The sequence below is a fragment of the Lynx canadensis genome, chromosome D2, assembly GCF_007474595.2.
Source record: "Lynx canadensis isolate LIC74 chromosome D2, mLynCan4.pri.v2, whole genome shotgun sequence".
Lineage (NCBI taxonomy): Eukaryota > Metazoa > Chordata > Mammalia > Carnivora > Felidae > Lynx > Lynx canadensis.
This window is the reverse complement of record NC_044313.2, coordinates 14,328,345-14,347,008: the sequence shown is the minus strand read 5'-3', so window position 1 is coordinate 14,347,008 and position 18,664 is coordinate 14,328,345. Positions and strand designations below refer to the sequence as shown.

The 18,664-nt window shown below is 49.0% G+C and overlaps 1 protein-coding gene across 1 annotated transcript; it reads left to right on the top strand.

The window, feature by feature from the left end:
- Positions 1-408: 408 nt before the first annotated feature.
- Positions 409-15,478, top strand: PNLIPRP1 (pancreatic lipase related protein 1). Its single transcript, XM_030335082.1, has 13 exons — positions 409-494; positions 616-664; positions 1,276-1,430; positions 1,951-2,076; positions 3,671-3,805; positions 5,217-5,325; positions 6,837-6,956; positions 7,060-7,179; positions 8,641-8,759; positions 9,499-9,628; positions 11,782-11,890; positions 12,519-12,686; positions 15,358-15,478. Exons 2-13 carry the CDS (start codon positions 616-618, stop codon positions 15,419-15,421), a joined length of 1,404 nt encoding a protein of 467 aa, XP_030190942.1. The 5' UTR covers positions 409-494; the 3' UTR covers positions 15,422-15,478.
- The last annotated feature ends 3,186 nt before the right edge of the window (positions 15,479-18,664 follow it).

Below are 18,664 nucleotides of genomic sequence, written 5' to 3'. Positions count from 1 at the left end.
ACAAAGAGACAGGGAGACAGAAAGGGAGTTCTTGATCAGAATTTCCCTTTATTTCAGCTATATGAGGGCGGGAGCGGGGGGAGCATTTCCATTTATTCTAATTGACGAATACTACCCTCCATTATTAGAGTTTGCTGCTGTGTCCTTCCTGGGACTTGTAAACTACTTGGTGATAAAATAGAAAATTGGAAAGTGGGGCCCACTAGGCTCATAATTACATGCACAGGTACGCGGGTACAAAGTGAGGGGAATTTTCACCCCCTTGTAATCAAGCATTCCTTCATCTTCCCAGACTTGTAGGAAGGTTTGACTACTATAATTAATCTTGTTTTGTGTATTTGTGCAGATTAAAATATTAAGTGCACACAGCATGTTCTATTATCACCTGCCGTTTCCTTGAAGCAGGGTCCAAATGATAAGGCTCCGGTATAAAAAAAAAAAAACCAGCCTGGGTACTAGATGGAGAGGGAGGGACGCCTGGAACATCCCACAGGGTAAGTTACCTTGGCCTTCCTCCCGCCGGCTGTTGAAGCAGCCAGACCTGACTTCCTCCAAGTCTGTGCTCGTTGCTCTGGTTAGGTTTGGTGAGGCTGAGAATGTCTGGATTTATTGCAGATGGTGAACATGTGGACAGTCGCACTTTTGCTGCTGGGAGCAGTCACAGGTAGGAAACCATCACACCTGCCCCACGGGAAGGGCTTAAATGCAGCATCTCAGCACCGGCCAGAGAAAGCCTTACCCACGGCAGTGAGTGGTTCCAGACAACTCTGACGGTCCAGAGAGCCGTGGGGTCGGGGGTGGGGGCGGGGTGGGGGTGGAGGTGGTCAACACTCTGCCTGGGAGACAAGGCAGTTTGAGGGGACCCCACTTCAGAGCATCTCTCCACCGGCCTGTCTTCACGTCCAGGTACTTTAGACTAGACTCTCGTAGGTAAAGCATTAAACACCTGCCTGGGTTAACAGATTGACTTATCAGTGCGTGTTATCACGTTAGTCGAATAAGTGTATCTGAAGAGCTGGGGATGGGACACAGAACTTCTAAGTTTTGATGGTGGTTCTAAGCGGCGGCACAGCTGGTGACTCTATGGCTGACCAGAAGGTGGCACTGGGGGTAAGGAGAGAGTGGGTGGGGAGAGGCAGGTGTCTCCATTCTTCAGACTGTCTCCGGGCAGAGCAGTGAGGACCTGAGAAGCTGAAACACCACACCCCCCACCCTCCCACCCCGGAGCCCAGCCTGGGGAGCTAAGCCGTGAGCACATTCGTCCTTTCTCTACAGCAAAGGAAATTTGCTATGAACATATCGGGTGCTTCTCCGACTCGGAGCCCTGGGCCGGGACTGCAGCCAGGCCCCTGAAAGTTCTCCCCTGGAGCCCCGAGAAAATCGGCACCCGCTTCCTGCTCTACACCAATGAGAACCCAAACAGCTTTCAGGTGAGACTTTGTCGTTTCAACATCATTGCGACTGGGAGAGGGGTTGTGCCCACCCCGCAGACTAGAAGGTTCTTGTGTCTGTCCCCTCCTCCTCCACCATGCTCTGTCCCACTTTATCCCTCCAGCTGCCCCCGCCCTCCAGGCCTAGCCAGACCCACACAGAGTAGGTTTTCTGTAAAATGTTGGCTCCAATGAATGAATGGTTCACATTTGCCGGAACCTCTAACTGGTTATGTGATTCTGGTCTGGGGCAAAGCTTCCCGTCTACCAAGAACCCTGTGGAGGTAAGACTGTGGGCTACGATTCAGCCCCAGTGGAGACAGTAATTCCTGACTGGCCGGGGTCGGAGTGATCAGTGCAGGCAGGAAAATGAGAGTCAGGGTGGGCTTCCTGGAAGAGGTGACTTTTGTGCTAAGGTTTGAAAGATTAAGGCATCAGAACAAGCAGAAATGGAGAAGGAGAGGCAGGCCTGAATGGCCAGGCTACAAAAACATGCAACCCCTTTCTGCTTTTGTCACAGACTCTCCTTCCCTCTGACCCGTCAACAATTGAAGCATCAAATTTTCAAACAAACAGGAAGACCCGGTTCATCATCCACGGCTTCATAGACAAGGGAGAAGAGAACTGGCTTCTGGAGATGTGCAAGGTAGGGCCGGCTCCCAGCCCCATGGTCTGCCCTGTCCCCGGCAGCAAGCCTTCCAGAAAGCACAGTAGATAAGCTTGGAGACAGGAAATCCCTACACACAAGTTAACTTCAGGCAATTAAAATACTATCTCTTTAAGATAGTAAGAATTCACGTCCACATTTCCGGACGCCATCTGTAGCCTGGAGCAGTGGCCTTGGCTATGTGGGCAAACACCTGCACCATCTTATTTCTGGCTAAATCAAAGCCAAAGGTCTGCTTCCGTTTTGAGTGAGGGCACTTTGTGTTCCTGCGCATGAGGGATTGTGTTCTTTTTGTCCAAGTCTCTCCCACGTCCCTGCGATGATGTGTTGCTACAACCATTTATTTGGGAAATGGAGAACTAAGGTGCACCAGGAGACCGAATTACAGAATAGAAAGTGTCAAAACTATATGTAACATAGCGTCTATTGGCTAGAAGGACAGACAACAGAAGAACACGCACGTGCACACACACGCACACACACGTGCACAGGCATACACACACAAACACATAATAATACACCGTCACCCTTTCTTTTTACATAGATACTGATTCCATCCATTTTTCTGATGCCTAAGAGTTTACCCGAGCAGCCTGTCCTCCACACACACATTAATAATTCTGACTTATCTTGTCAACGGGAGAAGTTACAAACCTAGAAAATTAAAGTCATTCTGCATTTGGCCTTGATTTGCCAGGCATTTAACTCTTCTGTCCCATCAGAACAACTATAAACTGTATCTTACAGTGTAAGATACAGTTTATACTCCAAATTCCTCAGGGCTGTAAGAGATTCCTCAGGGTTGTTTTAAAAATAAAGGTCCTGAGAAAAAACTCTTGGTATCTCTGTGTGCGTGATCACACATATTAGTATCATAGATGTGACAAATTTGAAGTGGGCTTTAAATTTATAGAACCGTTTTCAACTCAAGCTGGCCTATGTACTACCTGGCAGAACGTCTAAGGCGCCATCCATTTCCTTGACCTCCTAGAAGTTTTCAGAATTCTTCAATCTCTTTTTAAGTCAGCTGCAGTTTTATTTTTCAAATATCTGCGGTGTGTGTTTCCTCCATGAAATACTGTGCTATCCTGACTGTAGACGCTTAGTAAATACCCAGCAGGCAGGGGTGAAGGCAAGTCCGGTTATTGGCAGGGATGTCAAGAGGCCAAGAGGAGGGCTGGAGGTCAAATCCACAAGGTCATTTGGACACTGGCCATCAGAGAGGGCACTGGAGACCTTTCCTCTTCAAAACAGGGCTCTTCTAAGGATGCAGTTGCTCCCCCACATACCTAATCAACTTTACCGAATTTGGTCAAAGAAAACCAGAGAGCGGCCAGCTTTGAATTAACCTGCAAGCTAGAGAGGGAATAGGTTTGCCTTGCCCATCGCCTTTACCCTGAGGGATGACTCCGACTCGACAACAAGGTTCCTAACAAAGCCCAGTTTGTCTCAGCGCCCCAGCGAGGAAAAGACAGAACGACCAGTAGTAACTGTGAGTCACCATTGCGGAGCCCTGGTTAGACGGGGTTTTGCGCGCCCCGATGATAACATCCTGGTGTCTTTCCAACACCAGAACATGTTCGCGGTGGAGGAGGTGAACTGCATCTGCGTGGACTGGAAGAAAGGCTCCCAGACCACGTACACACAGGCCGCCAACAACGTGCGGGTGGTGGGTGCCCAGGTGGCCCAGATGATCAGCGTGCTCTCGGTGAGTCCGCCGGCCGGGCTGCTGGGGAGGCAGGCGGCGCCCCCGGGTCTCTGTCGGCTAAAGATGCAGCTGAGAGTTATAGCTTTTGACAAGAAATAGAAAGAATTGTATTTGTCTCGGAATCTCACTTCTAAAACGCTGAAATTTGCCTTAATAAGGACACGGCAGTGGAAGAAAAATCAGTAATAGCTAACACTTAGGAGGCATCTTCCGTTGACAGATGTGAAAACTAAGGATGTTTATGAACATCTTCCATTGACAGATGTGAAAACTAAGGCCCAGAGAGGTCAAGGAGTTTGTCCCCCAGAATCATAGCACAGGGGAATACAAGAGCTGTCTAGTGCCAGGGGCCCCCCACTACACCGGGTGGTCTCTGTGTGGGGCAAACAAGGCATTCGCAAGGAGCACCAAATGGAACCCGAGGGCAGCAGGTGCGATTGGCAGGTACCAACGCCACGGCCCTGTCGGTGGCCCTGTTGATGGCAGAGAATTTCGTTTGCCACCGTCAATTCAGCTGTTTCTTCCTACCCGGGTCTTTCATTCTGGCTAACTTGGAGTCTTGAATTCTTTCGGTGAAGTCGCTAACTCTTCATGACCCTATATTCTATCCCAGATAAAGGCCCGAGCTGTTTCTGTCTTATAGTGAAAGGGTCCACAAAAGAACCGATCGGTTCTAACTACTTCTGCACCCCTGCAGAAATTAAAACCTGTGATGTTTGTCCTAGAGGTTCTGAAGATCAACGAGTATACATGGGCGAACGTCTCTGAGACCTACACGTGCAAACACTCATAGCTGTATGCCATTTATTCATCCAATATTTGGGGGGCACAGTGTCAGGAACTCTGCTAAGAGGTCAAGAGGACGGTGAGGTCCCAGGCCCTGGAGGAGCTCATGGTGAACACTTGAAACGAGAGTAGAGGATGGTCAGGGTTCTAATGGGGGGACTATAGGGCTTAATTGGGAGCACATGCGGGGGCACCGTTTAATCCGGGCTGGGGGACTGGGGGCGTGATGAAGGATGTCTCCCGGGGAGAGACATCTAAGTTGAGAGCTGGTGGCTAGGCTGTGTCATGTGAGCTGGACAAATGGTTGGGGAGTGGACAGCAACATCATCAGACCCACAGATGAGGGAATATGATGTATCCGAGGGCCCGGAAATCCTGCATAGGGTTTGGCTAGAGAAGAATCTAGAAAAATGGGTGTTGAGTCAGGAAAAGTCTGAAACCCTCGTAATGAATTTGGACTTGATCCTGAGGGCAGTGGGAGCCACAGAAGGTTTTCAACAGAGGGGTAATGACATTAGGTTTACGTGTTACAAAAACCACACATGTAAAACAAAACAAAACAAAACAAACAAAACAAAACACCACCGCACAAAAATGTCCTGAAAATGCACTCTTCCCTCTCCAGACAAACTATAGCTACTCTCCTTCCCAAGTCCACCTCATCGGCCACAGCCTGGGAGCCCACGCGGCGGGAGAGGCTGGGAGCAGGACTCCAGGCCTGGGCAGAATTACAGGTAAGGCCCAAGGGGCAGGGCCCCGGGTTTTGTCCCCAGTGACCCCAGAACGTGGTGCAAGCCTGCCGACCAGCCAGAAGCTGGCCCGAAGTAGTCTGTCCCCAAAATGCTCTGCACAGAACATTTTAGGAAGCCCCCAGGAAGCCCCTAGGAAGCCCCCAGGAAGCCCATCTTTCTGGAAGGGGAGGTGGTGCTTTTGTTCACCCCCCTTTGCTTCCCCTTGCTTCTCTTGTCTGTCTCCATTCCTCCTCCTTAGATCCATGTTTCTTGGCAGTGTGGGTCGTTCAGCAGGACTGGGCAGCCAGGAAAATGGAGACGAAGGCCCATGTGAGCGTGTGCAAATGTAATTAAGAATGCACACTGTTATTCCCTTCCCCCTTCTCTTTGAACTCAAAGGCAGAGTGGAACATGAAAATCATGCTTCCAGAGCCTCTATTGGTAGGAGAAACCCAGCCACCAGTGGTGCAGATCACTCTTGCAAGCCAAGCAAAGCCTTCACTTTGTAACAACAACAACGACAACAACATACATTATATAATAGAATCATAATAATGTAATGCTATGATTACTATTATAGTAAGCATAGATTAAGTGCTTGCTTAGCCCAAATACTATGTAAAGTGCCTTACATTTCTTCACTGAATCCCCAGAACTGAAGAAACAGGCTCAGGAAACTGGATAACTTGCCCTAAATCACGCAATAAATGAGTGGTGGGGCTGAGATTCTAACCCAGTTAGACTGCCGCGTGGCTCGAGAAAGCCTCTGCTGTCTAAGAGCTCTCCCTTTCATTTTCAACAGACAGTTATCCCCGGGGCTTTTCTGGCCAGCTGCTCTGCCCAAACCTTCAAAGAACTATTGACAAATTCAGGAGCCCTGCCAGGAAGGAAGTATAGTCAAGAGGAAATAATAGTAATCAATATTTTACTGATACACTCATGATGGTATGCCAGCCACTGTGCTAAAAGCTATATACATTATCTCATTTCATCTTATTGTAACCATATCATTACCCAGATTTTATAAACGGGGGAACTGAGGCACAAGAAATAGGTTGAGCAACTCGCCCAAGGTCATGCAACTTGCCCAAGAAATAGCTGAGTAGGAATTTAGAGTCAGGCTGCCTAGTTCCAGAATCTGTGTTCATAAATATGATATCATGCTACTCTATCCCTTTTTTCTTCAAACTTGAGAAGAGGAAAAAGAATGTTAAAGAAGAAAGATCTGCCAAGTACATAGGAGAAAATAATGTGAAAAAAAATCCTTGGTCAGACAAATTTAAATCTCTTAGCTTATCTACCCTTCTTTATCCACGCCACTGGAGCCCTTCTCTAATGAGCAACGTTGAAACTCTAGGTCCCCGTATTCAATATGCAGGGCCATGGCACTGCATGACTTCAGAGTATGGCACCCCTCGAGTTGAGCAATGCACAGCCTGAGCAACTGTACGCCTTGGTCCTGCTGGCACCTACAGCCAGGCCTACTATTCTGCAGCACTGATCATCTCTTTTAGGGTTGGATCCTGTAGAAGCAAGCTTCCAGGGTACTCCTGAAGAGGTTCGGCTCGATCCCTCTGATGCTGACTTTGTTGATGTGATCCATACAGATGCAGCACCCCTGATCCCATTCCTGGGTGAGCCCAATGACGCTTTAGCTGCAAGCATGCGCAGTTGTGTTGTAACCAAGATGCATAACCCTGCATTATGAAGAACTCATTGCTATTCCAAACGTTTCAGGTTTTGGAACAAAACAGCTGTTAGGTCACCTCGACTTCTTCCCCAACGGAGGGGAGGAAATGCCAGGATGCAAGAAGAATGCCCTGTCACAGATCGTGGACCTCGATGGCATCTGGGAAGGTAAAGCCAGAGCAGAGCGAGGCATCACTTCCCTGGGGGGAGCAGTATCTTCCCAGAGCAAATCTCAAAAATGAAACTGCTCTTTAAAACAATTTCTCCTTCTAGACCTTATTTCTGAAAAAATATAGCTACAGACTACTTGTCGTATCTCCGCTCTACTGGTTTTGCACTTCCTTAAAACACCGTCGTGGGTGTCCTGGACTGTGCAAGCCACAAAGAACGACAAAATTGCTCAAAGCCATTGGTCAAAACTCCACCAATCAGTTGGCAGCTACCTAACAAAGACAAGACATGCCATGAAAGTAAACATCCTAAGAGAATTTTTCTGCCAGTCCCCCCTTGGGAGTCAATGATACAGCTCCAGTTCACGTACAGTATTGCTCAATACCTTAGCCAAAATGACAACGCTCCCCGATCATTTCCACGGCAGAGCCATTTGCCCAATGAGAGTCACCACCCCTGTATGTTGGGTCAGGATGAGAAACAGTCACTGGTAGGAAAGGTAAAGCAGAGAGAGTGCTATTTGGGGTTCTTCTTCACCACTGATGGAGCACACCTGGGCTGAAGGTCATCCTTCAGCGACAGATTTTGGGTCTGATGAGGTGAAAAGGACAACATAGAAGTGAATTTTTCAGCCCAGCTCATCACTTGGAACCACACAGGTTTAAACTGTTAGTGGTCTGACCAAATCTAACGAGTAAAGATTCTTACTGAATTCGATCAAAATGGCAGGGATGTATGACATCGAAGCAAACATTAAGAATGCAGATGTATGTGTTTGTCTCTTATGAGAGTTTCCATGGAAAGGGTAGCCCAAACTCTCTCTCAGTCATAGCCAAGCAAGTTTGGGTCATATCTAGAAGGTATACTGTGACCTCTGTCACCTGGCAGGAGCTGTGGGGGCCAAGGAAAGTTATTAAGAAAGAAAAAAAAAGAGCCAACTCAAGCGACCCGAGCCTCCTTGTTATTTGCCTAAACACAGCATGAAAATGTCCGTGCTCTGGTTTCATCATGTCTAGGAGGTCACCTCACATCTGGCTGTGTCTTCAAGGACCTCTAGCCTAGTGCCTGGGACACAGGAAGGCACAATGGTTAGCAGCATAGGCTCAAGCACCAGACGGGCTTGGGTTTAATTACCAGTTCTGCCACTTACTGGCTGCAATCCGTACATCTGAGGCTGTAATCTGTGTATCGCCCGTACTTAGAAATGGTCTGGTACCTACCGCCTAGAAAGGCATTGTTCACAGGAACAACGCACGTAAAGGACTCGGAACACTGCCTCGCTCACAGAAAGCAGCCTCTCTGTGTTCACTGGCATTTATTTTGGACTTACCTTAAGTTGGCCCGATCTTACATGTCTCCAAGTATGGCCCCACTTTGGAACCTCTCCCCTTGGAGAGACAGAAGCCGTCAGCTCCCCAGACCACGTATGTAGACTCGGGACTACATTTGTTTCCCCAGGGACTCGGGATTTTGTGGCTTGCAATCACCTGAGAAGTTACAAGTATTACTCGGAGAGCATCCTCAACCCTGATGGGTTCGCTTCCTACCCCTGCGCTTCCTACAAGGCCTTTGAGTCTGTAAGCTATTATCCCTTGAGTCCCTCGGTGGGACGGTTGTCCGCTATGTTTGGGATTTGCAGCACCCTCTCACCAGTTTCTGACCATCTCTTACTTGTTTTGCATGGGCCCTCAGAGTTTATGATCCTGTGAAGCAGAGGGGGAGAAAAGGTTAGGCAGGAGGTGACTAAAATTCTAGATGAGTCATGTGGGTGAGGAAGACGCTGGGAAATCAGAATAATCCTTTCAATGATCTAGAAAACTTTCCTGCAGAAGGTGTTGTTTGAATCTGCATAGCATTTAGGAGGAAGAACAGGGCAGAGCAACGGCGGCAGAACGTAGGAGAGAAGAAGTCCTATGCCAGAGAGAAGGAAAGGCGCACGCTGGAGTTCTAGATGCCAGGCTGGGGGGTTGGGCCTCTGGAATTGGGCACAGCCAGATTTATACCACAGGCAGTGGCAAATGCTACATACAGTCAGGGCTTTTTGTCCCAGAGTTTGGCTGTTAACCACGTAGCAGCACATCACGTGATGGAAGGTGTAATTGACCTATCCTGGAGCCCAGGAATCAGTATTTTCCATCGTGATGTGCAAGAGGCTTGGGAGTCCCAGCCTTGGTGAAGGAAATTTGGAAATCCTCTTTCCCAATCTCCTTCCTGTTACAAGCGAGGAAACTCAGATGGTAGGAGAAGTGCTCCCCCAGATGTGTGGGTCATAAAAAGGCAAATTCACACCTTATGGCTTGATCTGTCTCTTCTTAGAACAAGTGCTTCCCCTGCCCGGATGAAGGCTGCCCACAGATGGGCCACTATGCTGATAAATTTGCTGGCAGGACGAGCGGCGAGCCACAGAAATTCTTCCTGAACACAGGAGACTCCAGCAATTTTGCTCGTGAGTTGTAATTTGACCCTTCTCACCCACGTCGAGAAAGTTTAGCTTCCATTATACAAGAAAGACTTATCTCTCCCCTGGAGTATTTGTGAGCACATCCTGACCATCTTAGCAGAGGGCCACATCTACCAAACTATCCCATTTAAGACTCAGCTGAGGATTTACAAAGAGCCTGCATTTCTTCCTTTCTGTGTCTATGCCATGAAATGAGTGGAATGAATGGGAGCACAATTCATGAGAAATCGTGACTTGCACATCTCTGTGGCAATTTTTACCACTGAACTCTTTCCACTCCACAGTGCACTGTTCTTTTCTTTTTTTAAGGCTGTGTCATGCACACGACTTCTTCTATTCCTTTATCAAACATTTATTTGGTACCAGCTCTTCGCTGGTCTGGGCCCTTTAAGAAGTCCAGTTCCTATCTCCCCACTTCTCCTTCTCTGTGCCTGTGTCCCCGAAGCCCCATGTAGGGGTCCGTCTCTGGTGGAGGGTGGGCGGGAATCAGGAAGGAGTGATTTCTTTCAAAAATCTGCTGACTCGTCTAGGTCATAGGGTAGAGATAGGGCACATTTGGGCCACTCTGTGCCAACCTTCCCTGTGATTGTTCCCTAAGAAGTTGCACTTTAAAAAAAGGCCCTGTGTTGGGGCGGCTGGGCGGCCCAGTCAGTTGGGCATTTGACTTCGGCTCAGGTCACAATCTCATGGTCTGTGGGTTCGAGTCCCGCATCAGGCTCTGTACTGACAGCTCAGAGCCTGGAGCCTGTTTCAGATTCTGTGTCTCCCTCTCTCTCTGGCCCTCCCCTGCTCATGTTCTGCCTCTCTCTCCCTCTCAAAAATAAGTAAACATTAAAAAAAATTTTTTTTAAAAGTCACTGCTTTTATATAAAGACATAAATACAATATATGCCTTATCTAGTTTTTAAAGTCAGGTTTATTGAGGTACAATTTATAGACAGCAAAATCCACCCTTTGTAGTATATAGTTCTATGAGTTTTGATAGATGAATTGTCATGTAACCACCTCCACAATCCAGATATAGAACACCTTCATCACCATATATATATATATCACCATATATATATATATATATACACTCACATACATATTTTAAGACAATGGTTAATCAAGCCTTCCAGTGTTGTGATGCATGAAATGCTGGCCCATATTTTAAAACGACAAATTAAACATTTGAAAGCCACATACTCCTCAACTGACACTTCTGTAGGAACCACAGACTATGTGGACACTAGGGATGCAGGGATGAGCAAGACGCTCTGTGCAGGAAATGCATCACCCAGGGGAGAAGGCGGAAACCGAGCGCGCAGCCCCAGTGTGCTGGGCGTGGCGACTTGCTGCTTGGCAACCTGGGACCGAGGACCTGGCCCTGCCCAGAGGAAGGAACAGGGACAGCATCCCCGGGGATGTGAAGGACGAGTGGGAGCTAGGCAAATGACGTGTGTGTGTTTCAGTACATGCGTGTGTACATGTGTGCGTGCGTGTGGGTGTAGATGTGGATCTGCGCATGTGTGTGTGTGAGTGAGCGTGTGGGTATAGGTGTGCAGGATGTCCTCACGGGCACTGACACGGCACTGCAGGTGTAGATCTGGGTAACAGCTGAGCCCTGCTCTATGACGGACACGGCCTGGGGCGCTGGGGATGTGCAGGTACAGCACAGTCCCTGCTCTTGAGGTTCTCACAGGACTACTTTCTTGAGCTACTTTTCCTACCATGGGAACAAGCCCTTGTCCCTTCTCTTTTCACCTTATCTCATAGTGCGGTCCCTCTCGAGCGGAGTTATACAACACAACTTTCTGCAATGATGGCAATGCTCCCTGTTGCCCAAAACGGTAGCCAGTGGCCACGTGTGGCAATTTAACACTAGAAGTGTGGCTAGTAAGACTCAGGAATTAATTTTTGATCTTCTTTAGTGTGAACTTAAAGCAGCACCTATGGGTAATGTCCCTTTACTGGGCAGTGTAGCTCTGGAGAGGGAATGCCGCTAGGTACGTACCCTCCTTATAGCCTATTTGAGTTGTAGATTAGTAGGATTTCTTATACTTTGATGCCTCGGTGTAAGGGATGACAGGATTCTGAAATTTGGGTCAACTATTTTGCGCATGAATAAATTGAAATCTTTTCTATCCCCTGTGCAGGCTGGAGATATGGAGTTTCTATAACACTGTCTGGAAAAATAGCCACTGGTCAGGTCAAAGTTGCTTTGTTTGGAAATAAGGGAAACACTCACCAATTCGATGTCATCAGGTAAGTTTCCTTTTTTAGCACCGCATCTCACTTGATGATATACACGGACTTCAAATCCACACACTGAAATGTTTATCTTCTCTTTATCAAGTAATTTTAAATTATTTGCTGTATATATTAAAGTGACTTTCAGACTTCTGCTGACAATTTTCTTTTCTCAATTATAAATCCAGGCAATAGTTTTTTTCTCTTTTGATAGGTTTGTTTTAAAAAATAGATTAAATATATATATATATTTAATATATATACATATATATATATATATATATATATATATAATATTACCCCCAGGTGTCATGTTTCCTTATTAGCATAGTAACACATGCATGTTGTGTTAAACTAAGTGGATAACTTATTACTGTACAAATAACTCTTCCAGAAAAAAATATGAAGGAATTGTATAGTTTTCTATGAGAACATTGTGAGCAGAAACTAACTTGAGTTTGAGAAAACAACATTCAAGCAATAGTTTGAGGCTGCTGGCTTCTCCATTTCTCCATCCTTTATTGGAGAACTAATTAAAAAAAAAATAATTTCATTAATCTCAAGTAGAAAAGAGTGGCATGGTCTTATCTGGTGATTAGAACTTGTTTCTATGCATGGAATGTTTCTATTTCTTTATTTCAAGGGGGATTCTCACACCAGGCTCTACCCATTCTAATCAGTTTGATGCAAAGCTTGATATTGGAACCATTGAGAAAGTCAAGTTTCTTTGGAACAACAACGTGATAAACCCAACCTTCCCCAAAGTGGGTGCAGCCAAGATCACCGTCCAAAAGGGAGAGGAGAAAACAGTGTATGTATATGTTTGCTGGCTTGTGCCTCAGGGTGTTGGTAGAGATTGGTGTTCGTAACGGAAACTCACTCCAGAAAGTCAGTCACCGTTCAGCTAGAAAAGCCAAGACAATCTACCCACCTGAGGCCTTTTCTTTGTAGGCAAACAACTGACAGACGAGGTAAAGCATTTCTGTTGGGTGTTCTCAGCCCTATCTGAGAAGAAGAACACAGATGCAGGTCACTGCCTTCGAGAAAAACTAAGGGGGCAAAATGAGAAAGAGAAGAAAGAAATAGTTTCTGAAAGTATCAGGTTATAAGTATGGGCTAGAGAGTAGCTACATTATAAAGAAGGGAAGATCATTGAATTTCAGGATAATAAACAAAAACTAAAGTAGTTTCAGCAAAAGATATAAAATCTGAGTAAGACAAGAGAGAGCTGGGCTAACAATACTTGCGGAATCTTTATCCTGACTTTCGGCGTCACTTGCTGTGGCGGCCAGAGGATGTGGGGGTAGTGACCTGAGTGGGGCAGAGCTAAGGCCAGGACCCTAATTCCGGTCAGCAGAACCCTCCTGCAGTGGTTTTGTGGAAGGGGATCCTGGGAGCTTGGTCACTGATGGTGTTGAGGCTTGGGAGGTTAAGTGAGGTTGCTAAACTCGGGCCTCAGGGAATGTGACTCCCCCAGGCCGGGAGGGCGGGTTGGCAGAGTTCACAGCTGCATCTCAGGCTGGCTGACCCCTGTGAGGTCCTCCATATCCCTGTGAGGGGCTGGCCCAGCCAGGCGGTCAGCAGAATAAGACAGATCTGTCAGCGAGAGCACAGCACTGAGGAAGCCGGGGGGGGAGAACCTTCCGCGGGCCACAGGTGCGGCCAGCACTTCCCTGCCCACCTCCTTCGGAGGACAGTGAGCCTCTAAAGTCAGTTCCCAGAGGGGCACCTGGATGGCTCAGTCGGTTAAGCGTCCCGCTTTGGCTCAGGTCATTATGTCACAGTCCGTGAGTTCGAGCCCCGCGTCAGGCTCTGTGCTGATAGCTCGGAGCCTGAAGCCTGCTTTGGATTCTGTCTCCCTCTCTCTCTGCCCCTCCCCTGCTCATGCTCTGTCTCTGTCTCAAAAATAATTAAAAACATTAAAAAAATTTTAAAGTCAGTTCCCAGGGCCCCGTCAGGAAATGGACCTGTGGCCTGGCTCCTGGGACTGTGTGGTTAAAAATGTGTCAGAAGAAGATGCTATTGCTAGAACCTTAAAAATGCGGAGTGGTCCCGGGAGATGAGACACTCACAGGTAGATTTGAAGAAGGAAAGCACACACAAGACCGAATCAGCCAGAACATTGTGCCTTCCAGGTTTTCTGAGGAAAGGCTGTGACTTTCTGCACTTTCTAGAAATGGAACAGATTGTATTCAAGGCCCCCCCTGAGGCCCTGAGGCCATTAGCTGCCTTCTGAACCCTCCAGTGGCTTGCGTGTCCCTTCTTCCCCTGCGTGTCCCTTCTTCCCCTGTCTGTTGACCCCAGAGGAAATCCACCTTAAGAGAAGCGAGATGTTGGGACATCAGATTTTTAAAAATACAAGAAGATCAAAACCAGCATGGGCGATGGGCTTGGTGTGTGAGGGGCAGACGATCCCAGACTGCAGGTGGCAGGCAGGGCTCGAGGGGCAGAGAACAGGAAATATGATTGCAGATAGAGCTAGGGCAGCAAGACAGGTGAAATACAAAAGAGACCACAGTGAAGACAACAGGTAAAACCAGGCAAAGCCTCAGAGCTCAAAGGCAGCGAGATCCAAGAAGCACTTGGTTCTTGGAACAACAGTAATGATAGTCACTTATATCTACAATTTTTTTTTTATCAATTATAAAGCTTTTTCACATTTATGGTCATAAGATGTTGCATTATTAACATGGGATTCTCAGCGATCATGGGAGGGAACTGTGCCTTCTTCAACAAATGAAGATCCCAACACTCAGAGACTCAAGTAACGAGCCCCGTGTCCCCCCCTAGAAAGGAGGGAGTGGGGAGCCCAAAGGGAAAGAGCCACTGACCGACTTCAGGCGCAGAAGGCAAGTCAAGGGAGATTTGAACTGTGACTCTGCCATGGACAACGTGGGCTATGGCATCAGAGATACCTGTATGTGCCTCTTGGTTCTTCCACTTACTGAGAGTGCTCTGTGCCTCAGTTTCCTCTCCCATAACGCAGGACTCATAGTAATACTTCCTCACACATGTGTTGTGAGGGTGAAGTTTGCACAAGCGAATCAGTCAGTGTCATTGTCTGTAGTAAGAGCTCAGTTTACTGGAGCTGTTACAAGGTTGAATCCAGTCTACAGAGTGGCTCAGTCAAGAGTGAGCCCATCTGGACACCAATGGGCTGTGCTCAAGGAGGACCCATGCTGACTTGTGGAGAAAGAGGCCAGTTAGAGTTCTAGCTGCTGCCTCAATGCCCCCACAGTCCTGTCGGACTGAGGACCCAGAGACCAGGGCCACTCTGAGCAACAGCTGACAGGGGACCTTTTCACAGACACCAGCCACCTGTCTCACGGGAAACCCAAGTTCTCCAGTAACTGGTTGAAGCTACGACCCTAGTGTTTTCCTCATTCCGTGTGAATCCTAAATCGGCAATCATCTTTTCTTAACAACTTAAAACTCCAGGTAAAGCTACCCGATGCTTACAAAGCTTTCATTTCTGTCGGCAGGCACAACTTCTGCAGCGAAAGCACTGTGAGAGAAGACGTTCTCCTCACCCTCACGCCCTGTTAAAGTCCAGGCACAGTCCGGTCACCGCGTTAACACCAATAAAAACCACTGATGCATCTATCTGCTCAGAACGTCTGTCACTGATGTCAGCTGGCTCCCCTGGGGACACTTGGGAATAGGCCATTTAAATAAGCCCTGAGCATTTCCATACATTTGGGTTTCTTGCCACTGACTTCTGACCACACCCCCCCCCCCACCGTTTCCCAGCTTCCTTGGTCCTCACATTCATTCTCTTCTCCTCACCTAAGGAGATGGCATAGAACAGCTGGAGTATGAGGTACAGGGGTCTCAGCAGAGCCTTTAGCTCTGCTCCTCGTCTTACAGATGAGAAAACTGAGGCCTAGAGAGGGGAGGTAGCTGTTTAAGCAAGGAGTGAATCCCTTTAGGGACTGGGGGTCCATTCCCCTGATTTTGGTTCCAGAGCTCATCCCTGACTCCGTCATCACCTTGAAGGAGCGTGGAAAGACCATGCTATGACGTGGCCTCTTTGTGGTAACAGGCAATAGAGCCCTGTCTCCTGGTGAGGTGCCCCAGCAGCCAGAGACGCTGGTGGCATATTTACTGAGCACTGACAGGCTCCCGGCCCCCACTCCTCCTGGACCTCAGCGGGCATCATCTCAGGGCAGAGCTCAGCACTGAGGAGGCATGGCTCCTGAGAGGAGCGCCTGGTGCAGGCCCCCGCTGAGGAAGGACTTTTTGGTCATCCAATCAGCTAGGGCCACCAGGGAGCCCTCAGCCAATCAGGCCTTGCCTCGAATCCCACCCACACAGGTGTTGGTCACCTGGAAGGACAGGGTGTCCTACCCCAATATCATTCCCTGAGGACTTTGCGGGACCAGGAAAGCCACCACCTCCCCTGAGTGGCTCTCCTCTTGGCCACCAGGTCTCACATTCCACCATGACAGTTTCTGTGCCTTGGCCTCTGTTCCTAACCATTGGCGGCACGTCAAGCTGTGACTGAGCTTCAAACTTGAATGTGACTGGACCGCAGATTGTTCCTTGAGAGTAGATGTTGGAGTGACTGTAGTCAGGGTCTCACAGGGGAGGGCACAAGGTGAGCGGTCAAGCCACGGTGGTAATGAGGGGGGTGTTAAAGATGACTCCAGTGGTAGGAGGACCCCCAGGACCTTGGGTGGGGGCACCGAGCACGAGACAACGAAGCCTGGGGCTGAGACCCCTTCGTCACAGTTCTGCCCAGCACTGGCCACAAACCCACGCCCTGAGCAAGGCAGCACCATGTTGGTGGAAGAGTTCAATCTGTGGGATGCAGACTCTACAAATACTCCCAAACGCCAGCTCTGCACCGGGTTCTAGAGCCACAGGAAGCGGAAGACTTTGATTCAGCCTTGGAGGGGTGCACAGTAGCAGGGAGCCCGGCGCCTAAATAAACACCACCATGCCACCTGATAGATTAAAAAGTCGGCACGTCCCAGGACAGGGTGGTCGAGGAGACAGAGGACCAAGACAGGGAGGGCTCCAGAGAGTTGTTGGTTCTAGGCCCAGGCTTGCAGGAAGACGACCCCCTGAGACTGCAGGCTCAACTAGGAGGAGGCAGTCCTGCAGCCATGCAACAGGAAGTGATGAGGACTTTAGGAGGGTGGCGAGTGAAACTCAGGTATAACAGAGTGGGTGGGCTTTGTGGTTGGCCACCAAAGCCCTGCTCCCAGGTCAAGGACAGCCTGCTTCACCTGCTCCCCAGACGGACAGAAATGGCCAAAGACTTGGGGCAAGTAATTTTAAAAACAAAGAGGAAACAGAGGAGTTTGCAGCACAGAGGGAGGAAGCCAGCTCGGGAGAATCCCAAGGCTGTGGGCCACATGGTGAGCTCTCAGCCCAGGCACTGCCCTGAGCCACAGGTGTCCCAGGGTGACCTGGGGTAACCTGGATCCCAACTGCAGGTGCAGTGGTGGCCACATGCTCCAGGGGCCGGGGGGCAGCTAATGGAGACCTGGGCTGGCGTGGGGCCGGGCCCCCGCTCTCTCCTCAATGTCCCTTTGTTGTCAGATACGCAGCTGGAGGAAACTCCCAGGAAGGCAGAGAACAGCGGGTCCCAAGATCACTGCTGTGTATTTTGGCCACTTAATCAGTGTGGCTATGGAGCATCCACTTCCTGACACCATGGGAGAGGCCAAGTTCAGCCCCATAGATCCACAACCCAAACGCTCCACCCTGGGAAGATGAGGAGTTTGGGGCTCTCTGTAGTTACCCGGGGGGGTACACCTGCAGGGTCCACGCGGCCTGGCCAAATCTGGTCCACTCCCCAGATGTCAGGGACTACATGGAACCAGTTTGATGGGGGTTTATTTTTGTTTTATTTTTTAAATAACAAAGGTGGCGCACTGGGGGCAATGAAAACATGCCATATTCACAGTCAGCTTATTAGCATAAAGCTCGGAGGGACAATCAGTCTGGTTGGAAGCAAGGGAAAAGGCCCCGAGCTAGCACTCAGGACCCCAGTCAAGCCAGGCGACCTTGAAAAAGCGGTTTCTGTAGAGACCCCTTTTAGGCAACAGGCTTCAGCAATGGAAATTAAATCCAGGCAAAAGGGCCCAGGGTGACAGCCAAGCTGAATGCAAACAGGCTCATTAAGGGACCCACCCGGAAACAGCCACAGGCCCTCGCTGACCAGTTACAAGCAGACATAGTTCCTGAGATCACCAGAGAAGGGAAAATTCCATAGATCCCCATCATCCCTCACTCTGCCCTATAACCATGGCCCCTCCCCACCACCTCGTGGCAGACAGTCTCTCCCTTGCAATGTATTCAATAAACTTCTCTTTTGTTCTGCCTTGGGTGAATTCTTTCACCGCCTGTGACACCCGACGGGGATGCCCCACATTTGGTGCCTCCCCCCAACCGACCAGAGCGCCCCACAGTTTCTACCTCTCTGGGTCTCAGCTTCCTCATCTGTAAAATGGAGGCCACAGCCCAGCCCTGCCTTCCTCCGATTGTTGTCTTAGGGATCTAACGAGAGAATCCACTGCACCGCGGGAATGAAGGCTCTGACCTGAAGTCAGTGTGATACGAAGTGAGCCAGGCAACCTGCGGAATGTCTGGCCCCGGACTCAGAGCTACCAGAAGGCTGCAGGCACACAGCACTGTCCATTACGCAGGCTCTGTGCCCACACACCGGGCCCTGCATGCACACGCCAAGGTGGGAAGGCTGGCTCTGTCCCCTGGAGCCTCTGAGGACTCCAGGGGTGCCAAGGCCCCCGCCCTCCTGGCTGCAAACCAGACTCACTGGCT